Source organism: Cervus elaphus, chromosome 9 (assembly GCF_910594005.1).
Source record: "Cervus elaphus chromosome 9, mCerEla1.1, whole genome shotgun sequence".
NCBI lineage: Eukaryota > Metazoa > Chordata > Mammalia > Artiodactyla > Cervidae > Cervus > Cervus elaphus.
The window spans coordinates 107,648,890-107,669,103 of NC_057823.1; the positions used below are offsets into that span (position 1 = coordinate 107,648,890).

Sequence of the window (20,214 nt, forward strand, 5' to 3'; positions counted from 1 at the left end):
TTATAAAAATAAAAATGGCCTCACCTCGGGGATCCACTAGGGACTGCTGAGATGTGAGTGAATTGCAGAGCACGCCCCCCAGTGCACAGACCTTGCTGCCGTGGGGAACTGGCCCAGTGTTGTCACGCCCTGCAGTTTTTCACAAAAAGCCCATCTGGAATTTTACAAGAAGTAGCCCATTCTGTAAATGTTGACATAATTCTCATTATTATGAGAATGTAAAACCTGTTGGTGTCAGATACGACTCCTGAGCTACCCATTTTTAAACCCTGCCTTAAACTCTCCAATTTGGGCTCTAAATATGGGACTAGACCTTAGGATTCAAGCAATCATAAAGCTAACAGTGTTGTCTCACTTCTCTGATAAAGACCCTGCTGTAGATACCCAGATACCCTGGAGTTTGCATAACTACAGACATAAAAGCAGTTTGAGTTAGGCGAGACCACTCTGTGTCACACGGTGTGTGGGCCAGTGTTTGAAGTCAGGGAGAAGACTTAGAAAGGACCGGGAGGTTGACAGACGACTTTGGACGTGAAGCAGTAGAGCTCTGGACAGGCACGGGACGGTTAGCCCCAGGGCCAGAGGAGCACGTGCTAGACAGCTGTCTGATAGAATATGGAGAAAGTAACACTGAAAATTCTAACCCTGAATGATAACTTTATGTCCTGGTTACCTAAACTAAAAGAAACCAGAGTTGGTTTAACTATATGAGCATGATAGTTACTAAAACATTTTATAAAATTTCCTTTTACTCCAAGTGATTGCTCAATACAGTAGCAAATATTAGTGGATGGACAGGTGAATATATACATTTTAAGTGTGTGTGTTACTCAGTCGTGTCCAACTCTCTGTGACCCCATGGGCTGCAGCCCACCAGGCTCCTCTGCTCACTGAGTTCTCCAGGCAAGAACACTGGAGAGGGTTGCCATTTCCTTCTCCAATGTATTTAAGTAGTATAATGTTAATGGGGTTTTTTGGTATTATCTTAGACATATAAATATGTCTCTGGTGATTTTCTTTTAGTTTGTAATTTCATAACCTAACTATTAGGGTTATAGCTTAAACTAGAGGAGTTGTAGAATTTCTGCATAGCAAATAGAGGAACCAAATATAACAACTTTTTGAGCTAAAGGAGAAAAGACAGCTGGGAAATGACTACTCTAGTATCGGAGAGGGAAGGGGTTACACAGTGGGTGTCCCCAGATCCTTGGGCTTCAGAGAATCTCCACACATCAAGTAACCTAAAATGTTACTTCAGATCCTTTTTAGATCTGTCCTTCTGTATTTTTCTTATTACTCCATGTGTGATATATATATTTCTTAATGAACCTCTTAAACATTTTTAAATTCCAAATGCTGTCACTAAAAATTTTGGAAGACTTTACTCTTTTGATCAGTATTTTTAAGTTTTACTTTCATTTTGCTCTCTTCTGTCCCATTTAAATTTCTTATTAGATTTTACAAAATGCTGATGAAGAAAAGGAGAAATACAGTCCTGTTTTGTGAATTCATACTAAATGCTCTGAGCTACTATTGAAAGGAACCCCATAGCTTCCCTGACTGGAGGGGAAACGTAAATCTAGACTTTGCTTTATATTTGTGAGATTCTCAGTGAATAACCCTGGCCTGTTTGTTTCCTTGTTTGCTAGGTCAGATTGAAGTTATCATGGATCGGAGACTCATGCAAGATGATAATCGTGGCCTTGAGCAAGGTGTCCATGATAACAAGATTACAGCTAATTTATTTCGAATACTACTAGAAAAAAGAAGTGTCGTGAATATGGTAGGAAAGAAGCTCTCATGTTCCAATGTTGACTGTTCTTTGCCATCCAAAAATGTGACTTTATACTTTTATTTTTTGCATTTTCTGATATTGAGATGTCTTTATATTAGACTTAGCCTATATTCACAAGAAAGAGAACTTTAGTTATGTGTATCATGTAAGATTTATATTTAGGCATTTTATCTTTTATTTTGCTTATTATGTAGATATAAAATAATGTTAAGCAATCAGTTTGGATGAAATTTCCTGAAATTACTTTGACAGAAACAAGAGTTCAGTTTAAAGAATAGAGCTTAGTCACATACTTAGGAGATTAAGTTTGATTAGTAAAATTTATTTGAAACTTTAGTGCAGTCATGCTAGTCTTAGACTCATCTATTAAAAGTGGATTTACTTGTCTGCTTTCTTGTTCAGTTTTCATTTCTCAAAGCAAAAATCCAGCATTCTGTGCAAAGAGTCTGGCAAAGACTTGGTTGGCCATGAAGTAACCTGACAATATACTCCTTCAGAAGGCAGAAACGGTTCCCCGCGGAGCCCCCGCAGACTGCAGGTCCCCACTTCAGGGGCCCCCGACGCGGCCTCCTTCCTCTGCTCCGCTCTTGGGCGCTCTGACCGGCCGTCAGACCTCTGCTCTGCGCAGCCGGGGCCCCCATCCGCCTTGTGGAGGGAGCCCCGGGCGTCTGCTCCCCGCCTCCCTCTCCTCCTCGGCCGGTCCGCCACCGTCACCCTCCCCAGGGCCCTTCGGTGGTCCCCGCGCCTACAGCCTTTGTGTTGGCTTGTGAGCACCATTCATTGTCTTCTGTCAAACACAAACCCACACCGCTGAGCCCGGGACTCTCATCTGCGGCTCCCTGCCCGTCTCCCCCGCGCCGAGGCAGGGCTGCCGGCCACCTTGGTGCCCTCACCGCCTCCTGCTGCTGTGCTCCGGGCGGCCTCCGCCTCCGGCCGCTCGCCCCAGTGGGTGTGGGCGATCATCATCTGACCTCCTCCCGCAGCAGCACCCGACACTGCCCGCCTTCAGGTCCCGAAACGCTCCCGAGCCAGGGCTCCCGTGGCCCTTGGTACTGGGTTTTCCTCCTGCCTTGGGACGGTTCTCTGTCTCTCCCATAGCTCTGTATTCAGCTTGAAACATGAGAGCCTCAAGGCTCAGCCCCAGGCCTTTCCGTTTCCTCACTTTGTATGTTATTCCTCTGCACCAGCTGGAACTGACTGATACAGACCCTCAGCTTCAGATTCACCTCTTGCCTTGAGACCCATCCATCTGGTTGCTGCCGCATTTCTAAGGGCATCTCTAGCCTGGCAGACTCAGAACCACGGTTCTGATCGCCCCCTTCCCAGTGTCCCCGCTCTTGATAACCGGCGCCGCTTTCCACGCAGCCCAGACCCCTGAGGGTCGGCCCGGGTGGACCTTCTCCCCCACCTGCTCTCTCTCACAGCAGCCTGCCCCAGTGCTTGGCTGTGTCGTTGCCCGAGTACTTGGACGACTCGAACGTTTCCTCGCCTCCTGTGTCTCCTGGGGTGGGCTGCTCACGTCCGGTCCGCTGTCTTCTTTCTGCCCTATCTGTTCTGAACCCCAGGAGCAGTAGTTGTTTCTCGAAACCGACTCTGTCCTCACTGTGCCCTGCTTCCCTCCTCCGCCTCCTCATTGCTCCCCGTGTAAAAACCAGCTGACCGTGGCCCGCGGAGCCCCATGCTCGGGGCCCTGCCTGTCCCGCCTTCTCCTCTCTCGACGCGCGGTCTCCCTGTTTCTGCCCTGGGCCAGCTGGCTTCCTTCAGTCCTCAGTGCTCCTCGTGCACCCGGCCCCCTGCACCTTTGCACACGCCTTTCAGTCTCTCTGCCCAGCGATTCTTCGTAATTAATCATTCAGGTCTGAGTCTACCTCAGCAGCTTCTTCGGCTTGACCAGATCCGAACCGCCCTCAGAATCGTGCATGTTTCCTTCGTGTGTGCGTGTGCGTGTGTGTGTGTGTGTGTGTGTGTGCGTGCGTGTGTGTGTGTGTGTGTGTGTGTGTGTGGTTATGCGCTCATTGTCTTTCTCCTCCTGCGGACCACAAGCTCGCTGGGGGTAAGAGGTGGTCTCTGTCTGCCTCTGGGCTGGTTCCTAGCACAGCAGACGCCGGTGTGTGCTGTGTGGGTGATCACACAGGTGCGGCGGTGCCTGGGCCGGGAGAGCCCGCTGCCGCGCTGCCCCCGCAGGCCCTGCCCGCTGCCCGTCCCCGTGTGCGTGTCCTGCCCCCACGGGGCTCAGGACTCTGCTTCCTTGCCCTGTGCCCCCGCAGGGCCTCGTGCCTGCGGTAGGCATTTTACAAATAAAATACTGGTTGATTTAATGAAATGGCAGCAGCTAATTAAGGCAAAGAATTCTCTCCGTATTTAGAATCTTTCAGGAAAAAGGTTTTAATATACATTTTAGATGTCAAGATTTATACCAGTTCTTGGGACTCATGGTTTAAATCAATTACTGACAAGATAGCTTAGTTTTAGGACTAAAACGGCATATAAAAATCATTGTCTGGGTGCTGGCAGCTACTATCTTTTGCTTCTCCTGAAATCTTTCTGGCTTTGATGGTTTTTCTCTCCATAAATAGTAATTTACAAAACTTCTGTTAACTATAGCGATAAGAATTTTTTGTGTCAGATCTATAAAGCTTTCACTTAGAAGTTAAATAATTTGTTTATTCTCATTCAAAACTCTTTGCATAATGATTGATTTCAGTTTGATTCAAAGTTTTTATAATCCTGTCTTGGTTAAATTCTTCTTTTGCTCAACTATAGATTCTTGGGCTTAAGTCAGTAGTTTCTTTTAAATAAAAAATGAACCAGAGAAGAGAAGATACATTTTAATTTCTAGTGAAATTAATTAAAATGACATTTGATTAAGAAATGTTACATATCACGTAACTTAAATTTTCTAGAAAGTGTTTTTATTTTCAACCAGACTGATGACTAAAATCTCGATGGTAGAAATTGAGATGGGGAGACATTTCCTGGAAAGGAAGGCTTTTTAGTGGAAGCTTTGAACCTGCTGGAGCTTCATGGTGATAATCCTGGATGACTGAATGGAAGCAACCTGTTTTCGAGTCTTTCGCAGAGTCAGTGAGAACAAGATTGGAATGATAAATATCACTGGGAGAGGTGTCGATGCCCAGCGGAGGACTGTGACTGTGAGGTCTTTCACAGTAATGATGCTCAGGGCTCAGCAGAAGAATGAAATAGAAATTGTCTCATTAGTGTTGACCTTTTAGGATTTATTTCTTTGACCCTCGCTTCCTACCCCCTTCCTGCTGGCAACTAGAATAACAGTAAAGGGGACATTGAATCAGGAAGCATTGCACTGGAGATATTCATGTGTTACAGTTGGGTCATTTTGCTTCCGGATATCAGTTCTTTACATATAGGAGAGGGATTTTGGAGCTATCAGATGAAAATCACAAATGCTGACTGGGCTCAGGGAGATGATAGCAGAAGGAGGTTGGTCAAGTTTAAGGGAAATGCTTACGTTAGGTGACCAGAGGGTCTGGCGAACATGAGGATGGATGCCTGGCCCACATCAGAGCCGCAGTGCAGCCCCAGATGGTCGTTTCCACTCGAGAGTGGGGGCACCCAGTGTGACTTCATTTCCCAGTGCTTGGGGTGAAAAATAAGTTATCTGTTTGGATAAGTTTTCGTTACTGTAGTCATTTTGATGATTTTAAATATAAAATCTCTTAGATTTTTTTTTTTTTTTTTTGTCTTGAGAGGACTGAAAAATAAACACTGTTTTAATACCATGTGGAACTGCCAGAACATGTCTAACAGGTCCAGTCAGTTCAGTTGCTCAGTCATGTCTGACTCTGCGACCCCATGGACTGCAGCACGCCAGGCTCCCTGTCCATCACCAACTCCCAGAGCTTGCTCAGACTCATGTCTTTCAGTCGGTGATGCTGCCCAACCATCTCATCCTCTGTCGTCCCTTCTCCTCCTACCTTCAATCTTTCCCAGCATCAGGGTCTTTTCAAATGAGTCAGCTCTCACATCATGTGGCCAGAGTATTGGAGCTTCAGCTTCAGCATCAGTCCTTCCAATGAATATTCAGGACTGATTTCCTTTAGGGTGGACTGGTTGGATCTCCTTGCAGTCCATGGAACTCTCAAGAGTCTTCTCCAACACCACAGTTCAAAAGCATCAATTCTTCGGTGCTCAGCTTTCTTTATAGTCCAACTCTCACATCCATACATGACCACTGGAAAAACTATAGCCTTGACTAGACGGACCTTTGTTGGCCAAGTAATGTCTCTGCTTTTTAATATGCTGTCTAGGTTGGTCATAACTTTCCTTTCAAGGAGTAAGCGTCTTTTAATTTCATGGCTGCAGTTACCATCTGCAGTGATTTTGGAGCCCAGAAAAATAGTCTCCCACTGTTTCCCCATCTACTTGCCATGAAGTGATGGGACCGGATGCCATGATCTTGGTTTTCTGAATGTTGAGCTTTAAGCCAACTTTTTTGGTCTCCTCTTTCACTTTCATCATGTGTTGTTTAGGCAGCAGGTAACTCAAGTGGGCTTAATGAGGGGCACCAAGGAGCCTGGCAGGAAGTTCTGACTTATGAGATAAGGGCTTAAACCCAGTGGAGAAGATCTCAACTTAATGTGGGTTGCATCAGAATGTGCTAGAAATTCTCCTTAATCTCGGGTAGGCTGCAGATAGAAAAAGCCAGACATATATAGTCTGAAACCTCCCAACCTACAAGAAACCAAATAGTGTTTGCAGTTGTAATATATCATTTATTGTAACACTGGTTTATAGCTTACACAAACGTAAAATTTCCTATAGCAAATATATTTTATAAATTTTGAGTTTATCATCAAGGTTATGTTTAAAAGATTACCTTCCTAGCAGGTTAGTCAAAATAGTGATAGTGTCACAGTTAAATATATTGTTGAGCCCCTTACTGCTATAAAGCTGCTAAGAAGCTGTGTGAATCATGGTGCTTTGCCTGAGTCTTTGTCTCGTCTGGCCTGGCCAGTGTCCAGAAGTGTTTGTGTTCATGGAGCTCTTCTGGCACGGAACCACAACTCTTACATAAACTTCTCTTCCTTTCTTGCTGAGGAGAACATAAATAGCACAGTTCTCGAATGCCCAGAGTACTTGCATTCATGACATTGTATTATTTGACAAGACTTTTCCTTAACATGCTTCTGAGTCTGCATCTTTTTTTTTTTTTATCCTAAGCTAGTTAAATGGTAAGGCTTATACTTTCAATTCCAAAGTGAGCCCTGTTTCCTCTGAAAGGTTGGGAGGGTGCTGAGGTGGCAGTCCCTGCGTCAAACAGGTCAGGAGAGCAGAGTGGGGCTGACTGTGACGTTCACTTGGGGGCTTTTAACTTGACCTTCGCAGGCCCCTCTCCTTAGAATTCTGATGTGGTAGGTTTTGGTTCAGGTCCAAGGATCTATGTTTTATAAAAGTTTCCCAAGCCATTCTGATGTCTGGTCAATCTGGGGGAAACACTGAAGGTCTGGAGAACTGATTTGGGCTTGGAAGAGTACTAGCTATGCACATTATTACTCCTAAGGTATAGATTAGTTAGTATCCTACCATCTCACTGAAGTGTCCACGGATTCCTCCAAGAGTGCAGAACAAAGCCAGAGCGCATTTTCTGAACGTATCGACCTAGAAGGGATTTAATGCCTCTGGAATCTGATAAAACAGGTGTTTTCCTTTCTGTAAGAAGCTTTTATCTTTTATTACTCAAAAGTGATTTTGTCAGCAGTCCTGACCTAGATTATGAAGTCCTTTGATCTTTGAGTCCATTTAAAGCTTCTTGTTGAAAATGTTCCCTCTCTCTTCATGTTACCCAACAAGCTGCATTAAATTTCAATGTTGTTGAAGAATATTATTTTATATGCTTTATTTAATTTTTCCTTAAAAAAGAATGTGGAATGGATAAACTTTTTAACGTAATATTTTTTACCTAATGTTTTTTGTCAGTATCTTAATATTGTAGTGTCCTTCTGTTGCCTTAATTTTTTTTCTCTACTCGTAGTCTGCATTGTGATGACATCTCCAGTTTGCTGCTGGCAGGATGCTCAGCGCTCTTTGCTAATACCCTCTGTCCAGTGCTGATCTGACATTCTGAATTTTAAGCTGTCTTCTGTAAATCTTGTCTTTGCACACAGATAAGTTGTCAGACCTTTTATTTGAGCCACCCATTAAAAAATATGCAAAATCAGAAGATATCAGTGAAATAGTCATTTCCAAAAATATGATACAAAATGGAAATATCCTGAAGTGGTGTTGGTGATCACAAGGCCTTTCTACATAAATTACGTTTTCTTCTCAGTGCTTTTCTGGGTCTGCTTTTACACCTTAGACATTATTGGTTAAGATTCTACTTAGTTACTGATTTAATTAATTGTGTATGTCATCTGCCATATGTATATTCCCCAGTCCTGGTGGATTTACTTATTGTTTGAATGTGCTGAAATGCTTATCTGTAACCACACACCATAGCAAAGACTAAAGTATTTTAAAATTATACTGAATAATTGTATACCGTGTAAATGTGTGACAACTATTCTGTAACAGATACAGTAATTCCAGTGTTTGGAATAAAGTAAAGCGAAACATCTGGCAATGATTTTACCAAATTTAAAGAAAACAGATGATCTAGATATGCTACCTGTGTTATTTTAAAGCCTTATTTATTTTTATTTTTTTAAAAAATCCTATCATTGGGTAGAACATAGCTTTATATATTTTATATATAGAATATATATACAAAGAACCTTCATATAAAGTTATATATATAGAACTTATAAAACATAATTTTGGATTGGTATATAACTTCACAGTCTAGTCAAATGTGTAAATGAAACCATGAGAATATGATAGATACAACCTGAGGGAAAAGAGACAACATTTGATGACGTACAGGATATATGAGCATCCCAATCTGTCCACTTTAAGAGTTTTATGGTAGGTTGAGAAAGAATCTTCATATAAAGTAATTCTTTGTCCTAGGATGTTTGTGGAAAATGTTCTCAAGACTTTTAGTTTTAAAGCAGTGGAGAGGAGATGTATTTCTAAACAGGGAAGTTAATGTTAAGTGGACACTGTTTTCTTCTATTGCTTAGAACTGAACTTGGTACCCTGCTGTGCATTGCCTAAGACTTATTTATAAAATACAGCGAAAGCGAAGTATTAATGTATTTTTATATTTCTCTCCTGTCTGAACCATGTCTGCTGATTCAGATAATACTATGAGAGTTGCACATATCAAACCTTTACGCATTTTTGTTTTTTCTTGACAGGAAGAAGAACAGAAGGCAGTCAGTCACCCTTCCCTCCTTAGCCACATAACTTCTTCTTTCCTGAACCATCCTGTCTTTCCCATGACAGAAAAGGTCCCCGTGCCCACCCTTCAGCTGCTGGCTGAATTCTCTCCACTGATGTCACCTCTGCCCTGTGACATTCATCTGGTTAATCTGAGGACAATACAGTCGAAGGTATATTCACAAGTCTATCTATGAAAAGCTGACTTTTTGTATTATACTTGGTATGAGGGGATGGGAATAAGAAAACTGTGAATTTTACTCTGCTTCAGGGAATGATTAAGAGCACTTCACCTTTAGGCAACATCGTTATACCTTTCGTTTGACTGTTGCTGTATAGTTCAGAGAATGTCCTTAGACTTATTTTATTCTCATAAAATTCCTGTGTGGTGAGCAGATTGGGAAGAGTCAGCTTCTATTTACAGATAAAGAAGCTGAAGCTGGCCTGCGGTCACATAACTAGTAGGTGGGAGAACAAGGAGAACAAGGCCTGAAGATCAGCTCTACTGGTGTTTGCCATTTGTTTCTGCCTATTGGCCAGTGTTTCTCAGGAGTTAGAGAAACAGAAAGCACAGTGTTTGATTATTTCTATACCAGAGGCTTTGTACATTTATATCTTTTCTCCTAAAAATATAAAAAGTCCTAGTGAGTGAGTGAAGTCGCTCAGTCATGTCCGACTCTTTGCGACCCCATGGACTGTGTAGTCTACCAGGCTCCTCCATCCATGGGGTTTTCCAGGCAAGAATACTGGAGTGGGTTGCCATTTCCTTTTCCAGGAGATCTTCCCGACCCAGGGATTGAACCTGGGTCTCCTGCATTGTAGGCGGACGCTTTACTGTCTGAGCCACCAGGGAAGTTTCTTAAAATACTCCTAAAACTTTGCATTGAGAAACCAGCTATGTAGGAGGGGTATAAAGATACGTTAGAGGAAGTAACAAGGGAAGATTTTGTTAGGTACGGAATGTTAACTCAGATTGCTTGAGTTTACCTGTATGCCTAATTTTAAAGTCAGATAGCATTTGAAAAAAGAAAAGATGAGAGGTTTGACATTTTTATGTTTTGTAGAGCTGTTTTGATATTGTGGATTGACATACACTTAGCTGGAAATAGTAAGTGGTTATGGATTCTGTGGGAAATATAATAAATAACTTGAGTGTGAAAAAAAGAAAGTGTTCATGTTCAAAGACAGCATAAGAGGGAAAAATTGTTTAGCTTAAGAATAAAGAACTGAAGTGTATCAAATAAAGGAGGAATCAGCACATATAAATTTGGACGTTCAGTGCTTTAAGACTGGATGTCCACAGAAGAGCTTCCGCCTGCATGTGCAGGAGAACACATATGACGAGTAATGACGAATACAAGTGAATGTTAGAGGCCTGTGCGTGTACCTCTGTGTCACAGGTACACAGATCACATGAGTGAACTTCAGGGTTTATTCTGTGCCTGCTATGTGCCGATTATCACTAAAGGCGCTAAGGGGTACAGCCAGGAACCAGACAAGAGCCCCTGCCTTTTTGAAGCTTAGATTCTAGCAAGAGGAGAAAAATGAAGATCAAAAATAAGAGGACACATGTTAGATGGTAATAAGCGTTGTTTTGAAAGGGAAAAAGGAGGGAAGAGCACCTTCAGGAGGTGGTTTGAATAGGGCGGTTGGAGAAGGCATTGCAGAAAAGGTGGTAATGGAGTGAAAATCTGAAGGAAGTCAGGGAATAGGAGACTTAGCGGATTTCTGGGGGTAGAGTCGTCGGGAAGAGTTACAAGCACACGGAAGGACTGAAGGCAGGAGATGCCGATCAGAATGGAGGAGCCGTGAGGCCTGCACTTTTCTTTGCCTCCTCGCTGCGTGTACCCCACTGAGAGCAGGATCTGCACCCAGTGGGCACGGTATAACCATTTGTTGAACAAGTGCGTCCTGAGAGCGCTCTCTAGGATTTTGCTGTGGTCTTTGCGGGTCTACTCTGACTCAGGGAAAGAACACACTAGAGATGGGCAGCCTCCCTGCGGTGACCCGTCACTGATTCATGGGCTCGAGAGAAAGATAGGAGAGAGTGGAGACGCCAGCCTCTGAGCCCCCGGCTGCCCGCTCTGGGCGGGAATGGCGGAGGGCACTAGCAAGCGGAAGGCGCCGAGGGCTTTCGGGCCCACAGTGGCCACTGTTCCTTAGCCTCACTTCTCAGGGACTCTTTCCTGTGATGGTTTTCTGGAAGCAGCCCCAGCTGACTCTGTAGAGGCGATGAGTGTAGGGATTTTCCCTCCAAGGTTTGCGCTTGTTTTCCAGATCACCTCTTTGTCGTGGTTACCTGTTTCTTTCATTTTTCCTGCTGTTGGCTGTCTTCCCTGTGATACAAATCTAATCACTTTTGTGGTTAAAAATTCCATAGCCAGGACTTTCCGTGTGGTCCAGTGGCTCAGACGCTGTACTCCCAGTTCAGACTGGGCCCGGCTTCAGTCCCTGGTCAGAGCACTAGATCCTGCATGCTGCACCTAAGAGCCAGAACACAACCAAGATCCCCCAAACTGCAGCCAAGATCCCCCAGACCGCAGCCAAGATCCCCCAGACCACAGCCAAGACTCAGGCTGCAGCCAGGATCCCCCAGACCACAGCCAAGACCCCCCAGGCCACAGCCAAGACCTGTGCAGCCAAAATAAACCCCGCTGCCTACCAAGTTTGGCTTCCCTGGTGGCTCAGACAGGAAAGAAGCTGCCTACAATGTGGGAGACCAGGGTTTGAGCCCCGGGTTGGGAAGTTCCCCTGCAGAAGGGAATGGCTACCGTCTCCAGTATTCTGGCCTGGAAAGTCCCATGGACAGAGGAGCCTAGCAGGCTACGGTCCATGGGGTTGCAAAGAGTCAGACGTGACTGAGCAACTAATAGTTACACTTTCCCCAGCTGGTTCATAGTCGTGGACGCTCAGGCCCCTGCAGGCTGGCTCCCACTGGCTATGGTCACGTGGCGTCCCATTGCCCCTCTTGCCTCTGGGCAGACAGACTGCCTGCACCCCAGCTGCATGCCTGCGGACCCCACTGCCGTGTATGAAATGGGCCTGGTGGCAGATACTTCGCGTCTGGTATGAGAAACGGGTGAGATAATGCTGTGAGAACTTTTGGAAACAGAAGCTCTTTGTAGACATACATTGTTGTCCTGATGATGCTTAGAGTGCATGCCAACACAGGTGCAGACCAGGGTCTTAGCAGAGGAAATAAAAAGTGATTTAACAGTCTGACCAGGAAGAATAAAGACTGAAATGCCATAGGCATAAGTTAATGCCTCACCACATGATCAGAACTAAGTATTTTGGGCTGTTTTGCATTAGATATCAGTTGGTTCCAATTCCTCTATTAGTCTTTGACTCTTAGCACTTATTTCTAACAGTTTAAAAACTTGCCAGGATTCTCTAGACAGGAAACACAGAAAGGTTGTATAAACGTGAACCCAAAACAACAAAGTAAATGGCAACGGGACCACACCTATCAATAATTACCTTAAATGTAAATGGGTTGAATGCCCCAACCAAAAGACAAAGATTGGCTGAATGGATACAAAAACAAGACCCCTATATATGCTGTCTACAAGAGACCCACCTCAAAACAAGAGACACATACAGACTAAAAGTGAAGGGCTGGAAAAAAATATTTCACGCAAACGGAGACCAAAAGCAAGCAGGAGTCGCAATACTCATATCAGATAAAATAGACTTTCAAATAAAGGATGTGAAAATAGACAAAGAAGGACACTACATAATGATCAAAGGATCAATCCAAGAAGAAGATATAACAATTATAAATATATATGCACCCAACATAGGAGCACCGCAATATGTACGGCAAACGCTAATGAGTATGAAAGAGGAAATTAATAGTAACACAATAATAGTGGGAGACTTTAATACCCCACTCACAACTATGGATAGATCAACTAAACAGAAAATTAACAAGGAAACACAAAGCTTAAATGACACAATGGACCAGCTAGACCTAATTGATATCTATAGGACATTTCACCCCAAAACAATCAACTTCACCTTTTTCTCAAGTGCACACGGAACCTTCTCCAGAATAGGTCACATCCTGGGCCATAAATCTGGTCTTGGAAAATTCAAAAAAATTGAAATCATTCCAGTCATCTTTTCGGACCACAGTGCAGTAAGATTACATCTCAATTACAGGAAAAAAATTGTTAAAAATTCAAACATATGGCGGCTAAATAACACGCTTCTGAATAACCAACAAATCATAGAAGAAATCAAAAAAGAAATCAAAATATGTATAGAAATGAATGAAAATGAAAACACAACAACCCAAAACCTATGGGACCCTGTAAAAGCAGTGCTAAGGGGAAGGTTCATAGCATTACAGGCTTACCTCAAGAAACAAGAAAAAAGCCAAATAAATAACCTAACTCTACACCTAAAGCAATTAGAGAAGGAAGAAATGAAGAACCCCAGGGTTAGCAGAAGGAAAGAAATCTTAAAAATTAGGGCAGAAATAAATGCAATAGAAACTAAAGAGACCATAGCAAAAATCAACAAAGCTAAAAGCTGGTTTTTTGAAAAAATAAACAAAATTGACAAACCATTAGCAAGACTCATTAAGAAACAAAGAGAGAAGAACCAAATTAACAAAATTAGAAATGAAAATGGAGAGATAACAACAGACAACACTGAAATACAAAGGATCATAAGAGACTACTACCAGCAGCTCTATGCCAATAAAATGGACAACTTGGATGAAATGGACAAATTCTTAGAAAAGTATAACTTTCCAAAACTGAACCAGGAAGAAATAGAAGATCTTAACAGAGCCATCACAGGCAAGGAAATCGAAACTGTAATCAGAAATCTTCCAGCAAACAAAAGCCCAGGACCAGATGGCTTCACAGCTGAATTCTACCAAAAATTTAGAGAAGAGCTAACACCTATCCTACTCAAACTCTTCCAGAAAATTGCAGATGAAGGTAAACTTCCAAACTCATTCTATGAGGCCACCATCACCCTAATTCCAAAACCAGACAAAGATGCCACAAAAAAAAGAAAACTACAGGCCAATATCACTGATGAACATAGATGCAAAAATCCTTAACAAAATTCTAGCAAACAGAATCCAACAACATATTAAAAAAATCATACACCATGACCAAGTGGGCTTTATCCCAGGAATGCAAGGATTCTTTAATAGCCGCAAATCAATCAATGTAATACACCACATTAACAAATTGAAAGATTAAAAACCATATGATTATCTCAATAGATGCAGAGAAAGCCTTTGACAAAATTCAACACCCATTTATGATTAAAACTCTCCAGAAAGCAGGAATAGAAGGAACATACCTCAACATAATAAAAGCTATATATGACAAACCCTCAGCAAATATTATCCTCAATGGTGAAAAATTGAAAGCATTTCCCCTGAAATCAGGAACAAGACAAGGGTGCCCACTCTCACCACTACTATTCAACATAGTGTTGGAAGTTTTGGCCACAGCAATCAGAGCAGAAAAAGAAGTAAAAGGAATCCAGATAGGAAAAGAAGAAGTGAAACTCTCACTGTTTGCAGATGACATGATCCTCTACATAGAAAACCCTAAAGACTCTTCCAGAAAATTACTAGAGCTAATCAATGAACATAGTAAAGTTGCAGGATATAAAATTAACACACAGAAATCCCTTGCATTCCTATATACTAACAATGAAAAAACAGAAAGAGAAATTAAGGAAACCATACCATTCACCATTGCAACAAAAAGGATAAAAATACTTAGGAGTATATCTACCTAAAGAAACAAAAGACCTATACATAGAAAACTATAAAACACTGATGAAAGAAATCAAAGAGGACACAAACAGATGGAGAAACATACCGAGTTCATGGATTGGAAGAATCAATATTGTCAAAATGGCTATTCTACCCAAAGCAATCTATAGATTCAATGCAATCCCTATCAAGCTACCAACAGTATTTTTCACAGAACTAGAACAAATAATTTCACAATTTGTATGGAAATACAAAAAACCTCGAATAGCCAAAGTAATCTTGAGAAAGAAGAATGGAACTGGAGGAATCAACCTGCCTGACTTCAGACTATAGTACAAAGCCACAGTCATCAATACAGTATGGTACTGGCACAAAGACAGAAATATAGATCAATGGAACAGAATAGAAAGCCCAGAGATGAATCCACGAACCTATGGACACCGTATCTTTGACAAAGGAGGCAAGGATATACAATGGAAAAAAGACAACCTCTTTAACAAGTGGTGCTGGGATAACTGGTCAACCACTTGTAAAAGAATGAAACTAGAACACTTTCTAACACCATACACAAAAATAAACTCAAAATGGGTTAAAGATCTAAATGTAAGACCAGAAACTATAAAACTCCTAGAGGAGAACATAGGCAAAACACTCTCCGACATAAATCACAGCAAGATCCTCTATGACCCACCTCCCAGAATATTGGAAATAAAAGCAAAACTAAACAAATGGGACCTAATGAAACTTAAAAGCTTTTGCACTACAAAGGAAACTATAAGTAAGGTGAAAAGACAGCCCTCAGATTGGGAGAAAATAATAGCAAATGAAGAAACAGACAAAGGATTAATCTCAAAAATATACAAGCAACTCCTGAAGCTCAATTCCAGAAAAATAAATGACCCAATCAAAAAATGGGCCAAAGAACTAAACAGACATTTCTCCAAAGAAGACATACAGATGGCTAACAAACACATGAAAAGATGCTCAACATCACTCATTATTAGAGAAATGCAAATCAAAACCACAATGAGGTACCATTACACGCCAGTCAGGATGGCTGCTATCCAAAAGTCTACAAGCAATAAATGCTGGAGAGGGTGTGGAGAAAAGGGAACCCTCTTACACTGTTGGTGGGAATGCAAACTAGTACAGCCGCTATGGAAAACAGTGTGGAGATTTCTTAAAAAACTGGAAATAGAACTGCCATATGACCCAGCAATCCCACTTCTGGGCATATACACTGAGGAAACCAGATCTGAAAGAGACACGTGCACCCCAGTGTTCATCGCAGCACTGTTTATAATAGCCAGGACATGGAAGCAACCTAGATGCCCATCAGCAGATGAATGGATAAGGAAGCTGTGGTACATATACACCATGGAATATTACTCAGCCATTAAAAAGAATTCATTTGAATCAGTTCTAATGAGATGGATGAAACTGGAGCCCATTATACAGAGTGAAGTAAGCCGCAAAGATAAAGAACATTACAGCATACTAACACATATATATGGAATTTAGAAAGATGGTAACGATAACCCTATATGCAAAACAGAAAAAGAGACACAGAAGTACAGAACAGACTTTTGAACTCTGTGGGAGAAGGTGAGGGTTGGATGTTTCGAGAGAACAGCATGTATATTATCTATGGTGAAACAGATCACCAGCCCAGGTGGGATGCATGAGACAAGTGCTCGGGCCTGGTGCACTGGGAAGACCCAGAGGAATCGGGTGGAGAGGGAGGTGGGAGGGGGGATCGGGATGGGGAATACGTGTAAATCTATGGCTGATTCATATCAATGTATGACAAAACCCACTGGAAAAAAATAAATAAATAAAGGAGGAAAAAAAAAAAAAAAACTTGCCAGGAATCTGAAGGGATTCTTTAACGAATTGCTTCCATCCCCTAATCTCTGATAATGGGAAAGTAATCATTGAAGGACGCTGATGTACATATTCATTCAAAGAAAACTTAGTACTTAAAAGGTATCCAGAGTAATTCAGTGGTTATAACTAGAAGAAAGATGAAAGCAACTCAGCCCAGAAGCCAGAGCTAGACGTCTTGGATTGTGTTCTTGTTTTGGTCTGTTGACATCTCCCAGCGTGCAATAATGTGCTCTTTGTTTAGAGAGTGCAGTGCATTTTTCCCACTGAAATTATGTCAAGAGAGATTGGCCTCCAGGCAAGACTGGAGGTCTGCCCTTGGCCCATCACCTCACAGTATTCCCATGAGAAAAGTGTCTGCAGACCTCCGTAACATTAAAGGGGCGCATCGCCCTTGCTGCCTGACCCCTCCTCCTGCAGCATGATAGGGGGCCCTCTGCTGGCCTGCGCTCCAGGCCGCTGTCTGCAGGCTCTGCACTCCAGCCCTGGGCTCCCTGCTCCTGGTGGAGGAAGGCGCTGTGTGCTCAAGACTCAGAGAGCATGTGGGTCCTGGGGGGTCTGCTAACCCCCTGAGGTGGTTCAGCTTTTCCAGCTAAAGTCCTCAAACTCACTGTGTCCAGGTGATAGCGGTGAGATTATAGAAAAGACTTCCACAGATGTCTTCATCTCTGAGATTCTGATTCTGTAGATTTGGGGTGGAGAGCTTAGGAACTAGTAACTTTTAAAAACTCTTCCTAGTGATTCTAGAAATTGCTGTTATCTGCGTTACTGAATTGGGAAAGTAAGGGTTAGATTAAATACTTAAAATTTAATTACCTACCAGTGAATGGCAGAATCAGGAGCCACGTCCAGTTCTTCTGAACCTAGGTGCTGAATGTGATCTCAGGGGATCACATGATGATTTCAAGATTTACTAAATCTGTTCTCAAAGTCCAGCTTTCCAGAAAAGCAAGCAAATAAAACAGCAACAAAAAAGGTCCAGTTTTCAAAAATTATTCTATTTGATAGAGGAGCTTGTTTTTACATAGACATATCTTGCTTTTCAGGTTTATAGTTTTGTTTTGTCTTTTTTTGAAAAAAATCAACTATGTCATATATTTGTAGTCAGATGGAGAGGAGAACAAACATCTCTTAAAACCCTGCCCCACAGCTGCATGGCCCAGCGTGCTCCAGCCACTGTTGAGGAATTTAAATGTTAGCCTTCTCTTCCTGTGTGCCTGGTGTCCAACTCTTCTCTTCATCACTCTCTTTTCTTGCACTGTCAACAGCCTGAGTTATAAAAAGAAGCTTCTGTAATGGGTTGAAAACTAGGGAATAAGAGTACTAGTCAAGTGCACATCCTCAGGAAAGGGAAGTGACTTAGGGAGAAGAGAGCCTTGGGAGAGAGGATGCTGGGAGAATCTCATGGGAGGATGAGTCGTGGATCAAGCTAGAATGAGAGGTTCCATCTGGAATGCTGACTTTCCAGGGATGGGGAAGAACTTGATTAAGCTGCTTAGCTTAGCTTCATGGAGTCATTCTGCCTTGATGTTTTGAACAGTGATATCTACTTCCACTCTTTTTTGCAGATTGTTTTCCTTGCTTTTATTTTCAAATATATTTTTATTTTATTTATCCATAGATGTGAAGTGAAAAGTGTTAGTCACTCAGCCGAGTCTGACTCTTTGTGGCCCAGTGGACTGTAGGTCCCCAGGCTCCCCTGTCCGTGGAGTTCTCCAGATGGGGATCCTGGTGTGGGTGGCCATTTCACCATCCAAGCCCCCAGGGAAGCCCTCATTCCTAGACATCTGTCTGTATATCTCTCCTCTCTATCTGTATGTGTTACATGTAACTCTTTATTCTATATGGGATTTATTTTGGTTTGTGCTTGAGTGTTTCTTACAGAGAGTTAACCAGTCATTTCAACGTCAGCACCACTTACTGAATAAACTCTTCTCTCTCAACTTGTTTTCACCACCCCCTTCTTTTCTTGTAAGAGGCAGTTTAAGGTTTAGAATTTATTTTGCCTTTCTTAAAAGAATCGATTGGTGCTTTATTGATCTCCCCCTAGTTTCTGGAAAGGTGAAAATTGTGGGGAAAAAATGTTCTTTGTTGTACATATCTGAGGACAACCGTTCACCTTCCCCTTTCTTTCTGTCATGCTACCTTGTTGATTAAAACAGGATAACTGTTATTGACATTTTAACAAGTGCCCTGGAAAATGAATTTCTACTGGTTATTTCCTGTGTTCGGACTTATAACAGTGTGAGATTTTCCAGCCTTCCTACCTGCCAGAATGCACTGAAATATGAGAGGTGTTTGATATCGTCAAAGAACCTGAGCAACGTGGAGCCATCTCCCCCCAGGTGTTCAGCCATGGCGTCATCTGGGAAGGGCGGGGTCGCACTCTCCTTGGGGAGTCCAGCACCGTGGCAGCCCCTCTCCCTCAGGAAACGGTGTGTCCACAGGCACTGTTGCCGGCTTGCAGCAGTTACGGGTTGTGGGCCTCACAGGAGCAGCCCGGCTCTCACGTTTGCAGAGTTATCCACCTTGGGAAAGCAGCACCTGCCTGTTCCTCTGCTGAGAAGAGGCTGTCGTATGTGGGGTGATTTTCAGGGTGGCCTTAAATCTTTTAGAATGGGGTGAGTGGATGGCTGGGCAGGTTGTAGGTGGATAGAAGTAATAGTTTCTAAACCTTTCTTTCTTTATATGTTTCAGTAAGTCTTGATTTTTGCTCTGTTGGAACCATTGATTAAATACTCCCATTTTCCAGCCTGAGATCAGAAGCTGGAAAGTCTCCTTAGGTGATCTCCTTAGGTTGATAACCTTTTGTTATATTAAGTCAAAAGCGATCCTCCTCCCTCTCAGGCCGGTGTCTGCGCGCACCAGTCCGCAGCTCGGCAGAGGCGGGGGAACGCAGCCGCGGCAGCGCGGCGTGGGGGCCGGGCCCGCTGGGTCCAGGGCACTCCGTCCGCTCGCTGCCCGGCTGGCTCAGAGCGGGCCCTGGATCGTCCGCACGCCAGAGTCCTCCCCGGTGACCAGGCGGTGGTGAGGGTGTCACCGAGAGAGGCCCTGTCAGGCCCCGGTGAGGTGAGAGTTGTCAAGCATGTGGAAGAGCATCCGGCACGTAGTAAGCACGAAGTTTTAACAAGGTCTCAGCTGAGGTCACTCAGTCCTCAGCAGTTTGACTGTTACTGATTATGAAGTAAAAACATTGGCACTTTCTTTTTAATTGGAGAACGTTGAAGCTTATTGCCACAGTAAATGTTGGCGTGTCTGTGATGCGTGTTCCTTGTGTGGTTCATTGCTGATTTCTCAGGTCGCTCCGATGTGACGTACTAAAGCCGCCTCCGGCCCAGGCGGCGCCCTGGGTGCGTCCTGTGGCTTGCCGTGGCTCTCGCGGCGGCCGTACAGTGCCCCGTTGTGCAGGCAAGGAGGCGGGCCGGCCTGGGGTGGGGGAGACCTCCCCTCACACAGCCAGGAAGTGGCGATGCTTGGAGGCGCACCC

General features: G+C 43.2%; 1 protein-coding gene across 1 annotated transcript in view; it reads left to right on the plus strand.

The window, feature by feature from the left end:
* Positions 1-20,214, plus strand: part of MAN2A1 (mannosidase alpha class 2A member 1) — a 199,980-nt gene that overhangs the window by 171,812 nt on the left and 7,954 nt on the right. The window contains exons 19-20 of the mRNA XM_043913763.1: positions 1,650-1,783; positions 9,073-9,267. Of these exons, the coding sequence (XP_043769698.1) occupies positions 1,650-1,783; positions 9,073-9,267 (329 nt within the window). The remainder of the gene's footprint in view (positions 1-1,649; positions 1,784-9,072; positions 9,268-20,214) is intronic.